The 4,717-nt window shown below is 55.9% G+C and overlaps 1 protein-coding gene across 2 annotated transcripts; it reads left to right on the top strand.

The window, feature by feature from the left end:
* The first annotated feature begins 2,611 nt into the window (after positions 1-2,611).
* LOC138818828 (DNA polymerase delta subunit 4-like) lies at positions 2,612-4,306 on the top strand. 2 transcript variants are annotated; one of them, XM_070009986.1, is made up of 4 exons: positions 2,612-2,898; positions 3,115-3,204; positions 3,424-3,545; positions 3,851-4,306. In XM_070009986.1, the coding sequence occupies exons 1-4, from the start codon at positions 2,805-2,807 to the stop codon at positions 3,974-3,976; spliced, it is 432 nt and encodes a 143-aa protein (XP_069866087.1). In that variant the 5' UTR covers positions 2,612-2,804; the 3' UTR covers positions 3,977-4,306. The 2 variants fall into 2 exon arrangements, with proteins under 2 accessions (XP_069866087.1, XP_069866088.1); XM_070009987.1 differs by having other exon boundaries at positions 2,614-2,898; positions 3,424-3,535; positions 3,851-3,971.
* The last annotated feature ends 411 nt before the right edge of the window (positions 4,307-4,717 follow it).

Genomic DNA, 4,717 nt, shown 5'->3' with positions numbered 1-4,717 from the left:
ACTCCTAAGCAAGCAGTTGAGTGCTCCCAAAGCACAAGAGTAACTCTCATCCCCAGCCTCTGGGTGTCAGGACTGACACAGGAACTTATGCCTGGACCTCAAGGCACTTCTCACAGAAGACAGAACTTAGCCTTCCCCCTTAGTCCTGGAACTGACCTCCAGCCAGAGGCCTGAACTGTGACAGCCCACGAGAGTAGTTTGGGGAATATGCTCAGAAAGAAGCCTGAGGAAGGGGCTCTTGGCAGGAAGGGGACAGGAGATGGACACAGTTAGGGGAGAAAGAAGGAAAAGGCACAAGGCTGGCAGATGGGAGCCAGTCTAATTGCCAATGGATCTTAGGGATCCAGATGCCACATGAAGGAAGAAGGATACTAGCAGGTCAGGGACCATTCTTCCCAATCTTCCACTGGAGTCCAGTCCCATTGCACTCTGGTTAGAGGAATACCTGCTTCCTGGGAAGTCCCTCTACCCAGGCCATGAGGCCATTCCTAAGGATCCTGCACTTGGGCTGCCCACCGGTTGTCTTTCAGAGGCCTGGGAGGAGTTGAAAATCACAGGAGACATCTTTCAGGCCCAATGGGCGAGTCTAGCTGGGCCTTAGCCAGGCAGAGCAGGGGGTACCAGCTAGGAATGCCCCAACCAGCATCCACAGAGCAGGTCAGGGTGGCAGAAGCTGCCAAAGGAGAAAAGAGAATAGGCCCAGGCAGCAGTGGGAGCTGCTGTGGCCGCCCAGCGGCACACCCCATTTCACGCTCCCTGGGCGGTGGCAGGCCCCACGGCTATCAGCTTTCAGGGGTGGGAGGCACCAGGAATGAGGAGGGGTCTGCCCCACCCATGGCTCTCTGCTCCCTCTAGGCTTTGTGGACTCAGAAAATAGGTACTACATACCTTTGTTACAGGCCAAGGGCCCCTTGCTGAGGGTCTCCAGGGAGAAGTGGCCAGTCACATAGAACCCGGGCATAATATTTCCACCATACCTGACTGGACTCAACACCTAACTGCTCTTCCCAAACTGGCCTCTCTGCCACGCCATCCCCCAACACACACACTACTCAGCAGGGTGCCTTCACCATGGATATGGGTCCCACTCAGTTTATAAAGCAGATGGAGGGAAGATTCGACTTGGCCTAGCCTGAACAATGAGGCAGGGAAGGGCCCTCCAACTCTATGCAGTGTGCCCACAGTTCCCTCCTCCTCAGCCTTCCTCATAGAAGTTGATAGAGCCAGGCAGGAGGAGGACCCTGAAGACCTGCCTGCTACCTCAGGTGGTCTCTCCAGAGTGTTCTCCACATGCACCAGGGTCCTGGCCCTCTTTCTAACACAGATCTCAGAGACACAGGGAAGGAGGAAGACAGAGGCCTCCACAGAGGCATCGGCTGCCCTTGCACCCTGGAAGGAAGAACCGGATGGGACCTTCAGAGATTAGTGCTGGGCCTGTCCTAGTGCTGGTTCCCAGACTCCCACTGGCCAGCGCTTTTGCCTGTTGCCAGGAAGTTGGTGAGGGGGAGGCGGTAGTAGGGGTGAGTCAGCGATGACAGGAGCCCAGGGGACAAAGGTCATGGGTGGAGAATTGACACTGTTTACAGCAGTCTACCTCCTCCAGGAGGCCTTCTGGGACTAATTGAATTGTCCTCTGTGTGGTTTTAGTGAAGACCTCTCCTCCTAGGAATTACAGCCTAGCACTGAAAACTCTGCATCTCCCCCACCCGCAAGCTCCTGGATGGAGCACAGGAAAGGTCTATGGTTTGACTGAAGTTCCCCAATGCCTGTTACTAACAACAGTGATGTTAGCTATACTGCCTACTTTCAAAAGCCTTGACATCCATCTTAAGTAGGAAAATGCTTAGAACACTATTTGGCACATGAATACAACAGGAGGTTAGGTTTATAGATACTATTTTTCAGCTCATATGCACAGGGTAGATACAGGGTAAATTTGTCAACAAAGAACTAAGAATCTAAACACATGGTGAGTGGGGACTAGATTTCTCTCACTTCCTGTGTGATATGTGGGACTCCAGGAGAGCTGATAGGCAACTCATCCGCCTGGACCAGCAGCGGGCAAGCAGTGTCATTAGGTGCAGACTGTGAGAAAGAAGTCTTTGGAACCCACTGGCTTCTCCAGCCAGGTCTCCTGGGACTGGTTAGGGTGGGGTGGGATCAGGGAAGGGGACTGGATTAGCCCAAACTCTTTGGACCTCGAATCTGCCCCCACAGTGTGGCAGCCAAGGGGCCGAAGTGGATGGTTCCAGCTGGGCTCAGGGGACTTACAAACTCGCCACGGGGATTAGTGAGGCAGAAAAGAACATTTGCCTAGGAAGGAAAAACGGGAAGTGAGAGGCTGAGGATAACGCTCTGTACGTCCCAAGGGACCCATGTAGACCAATGAGGGGCAGGGGGAGGTGGTGCAGTCTGGGGCATTTTGACAGGTCCCCGCCCCCCTCCCCAGACCTAACCTCTCCTCTCTCGGAACACAGCTGCTGCAGCTGCCCCGCCCCTCGCCATGTGCCGCTCGCCATTGGCTATAATCAGGGCCCCGCCTCACCGAGGCGGCCTGCCATTCGCTTAGCTCTCCGAGGTTTGCATGTTTGTGGGGGCTGGAGGGGGGCACACGTCATTCCCTGGAACTAAGCGACTTCCTCTCCGGGCTTGTCTGGGTCATCTTGTCTGCCCGGTCACTGGCCCTTCTCTCTCTCTGGCCCCATCTTTCTCTCGCTCTCTCTCTCAGCAGCTGTCTCTCACGTACCCGTTGGCCTATCTCTTCTTTAACGCAATCGCCTCCTCTGCCTGCCTGGGTGGCCGCCATGGGCCGGAAGCGGCTCATCACTGACTCCTACCCAGTTGTGAAGAACAGGGAGGGACCTGCTGGGCACAAGGAGGCGCTGGCATCAGAACTAGGTTTCTGAAGATTGGGGGCGGCAGGAGGAGCAGACACGAGAGGACGTGGGGGGGGGTGGAAAGGGAAACGAGGGTGTTCTGTGTTTCTGACCAACGGTCTGTCTGGCTGCCGGATGGCAGAGGCAAAGGGGCGGGGAGTCAGGCCAGGAAACAGTGGCGCAGTTGGTGAGGCCGGGCAAAGGCTGGGGCAGGCCTGAGGAACCGCTGTCTTTGCAGGGGAGGAGCCCCCGCCCCCCAGCGAGGAGGAAGTGGCCCTGGAGCTGCTGCGGCAGTTTGACCTGGCCTGGCAGTACGGGCCTTGCACAGGTGAGAACAGCCCCCGGCCGCCTCCTGCCCATGCAGTGCATCGCTGAGCCAGTTTTGTCACCTGCATGTCTCAGAAGTGACCCAAGTGTCTGCCTGATTGGGACACTGGCTCCTGAGCCTGGATGTGGAAGCTCTTGAGACCCCACACACGCCCTACATCGTCTAGCCTGGTTTCTTCCCCGCCCCTCACAAGCCCGCCTCTTCTTCCCACCCTGGCAGGGATCACACGGCTGCAGCGGTGGCATCGGGCAGAGCAATTGGGCTTGGAGCCTCCCCCAGAGGTGCGCCAAGTGCTGAAGGCCCACCCTGAAGACCCTCGCTTCCAGTGCAGGTCAGGACAGGTCAGGCGCTGTCACTCTGCCGGCTGGGGAGGGGCTGCCCTGACCTGGAGGAGAAATGGATAAAATCTGGAGGGGCAGGCAAGAAGGCTCTCCAAGATGCTTGGCTAAGGCTTTAATAATTCTTATCTCTGAGCTAATGGTGAGGGAAAGGTTCATGCAGGGTTCAAGGGGACTCTCTTAGGTCCTGAGAGATTTGTCAAGTACCATAGCTAATGCCAAGAACTGGGACTGGTGAAGTCACATCAAGGGACTTAGATGACTCTTTTTCCCTCTGATGTTTCCCTTTTCCATCCGGTCTTTTATAGCCTCTGGTACCTCTATCCCCTTTGAGGGACTGCCCAGACCATCCTGCCCTTGACAGTCCTGCTAGCCACGGAAAACTCTGGAACATCCCGGAGATACAATGGCTGCTCATCTCATCTCCGCCTTGATCTGGAGGAACATCTGGCAGGCTGAATAGGGAGGTCCCTATGGCATACCCCCTTCAGCTTACAGCAGGCTCTAGCTAAAGATCTCCTCTTAGGTGGAATGTAATCTCTAGGACAAGGACCTGGGCGTGATCCTTTTGTTCGCTGCCATATCCTCTCTGGCCTGTGGTGTGGCAAATCCACCATTGCCTGGCACAGAGCCAGACACAGGCAAATGACCTACGAGGTGAAGATACACCCCCACCTCAGGATGGGCATCTGAAGGCAAGACCGGCTGAGATCACAGAGCAAGTGGTTCACTAATCCTTCTAATAAAGAACATTGAGCCTGGAACCCTGACCTCCAGTCCCTTAATGTGGTCCTGCTTTGGCTGCCATGTCCCAGCAGGATAGTCGGCAGGTCAGCCAGCACACCTCCCCCTCTCCTGCCTTGACAGTCTTCAGCAGAGCTCAGCAGCCTATGGTGCCCTCTGGTGGTATACAGGAGCACCTATCTCTAGTCACCTTTCTTGACCACCAAGGGAAAACTTGCTTGACATCAAGCAAGCTAGGCAATGGCCTAGCCTGCCCAGGGTTGGCCACGTCTCAAACACAGGCACTCTGCCAGAGCAGGATCCACGAGGCTGTGACTCATAGTGTTCAGACAAGCCTACACATGCCCAGCCAGCCCTTATGCTTCCCCCATTGGGGGCTACCCAAATCCAGAGCAGGGCTGGAGAGTCTCAACTTGCAGGATCTGCTCAGA

This window comes from Dipodomys merriami, unplaced genomic scaffold, assembly GCF_024711535.1.
Source record: "Dipodomys merriami isolate MVZ:Mamm:240054 unplaced genomic scaffold, mDipMer1.0.p SCAF_78, whole genome shotgun sequence".
Classification (NCBI taxonomy): Eukaryota; Metazoa; Chordata; class Mammalia; order Rodentia; family Heteromyidae; genus Dipodomys; species Dipodomys merriami.
The sequence above is the reverse complement of the archived record's forward strand: the minus strand, read 5'-3'. Positions and strand labels throughout refer to the sequence as shown.

What these genes read in the sequence shown, in the direction of transcription:
- LOC138818828 (XM_070009986.1), top strand. Translation starts at nt 2,805, where the DNA reads ATGGGCCGGAAGCGGCTCATCACTGACTCCTACCCAGTTGTGAAGAAC. An exon ending in GGCGCTGGCATCAGAACTAG is followed by an intron (nt 2,899 to 3,114) that starts GTTTCTGAAGAT and finishes CTGTCTTTGCAG; the next exon opens with GGGAGGAGCCCCCGCCCCCC. An exon ending in TCCAGTGCAGGTCAGGACAG is followed by an intron (nt 3,546 to 3,850) that starts GTCAGGCGCTGT and finishes GGTCTTTTATAG; the next exon opens with CCTCTGGTACCTCTATCCCC.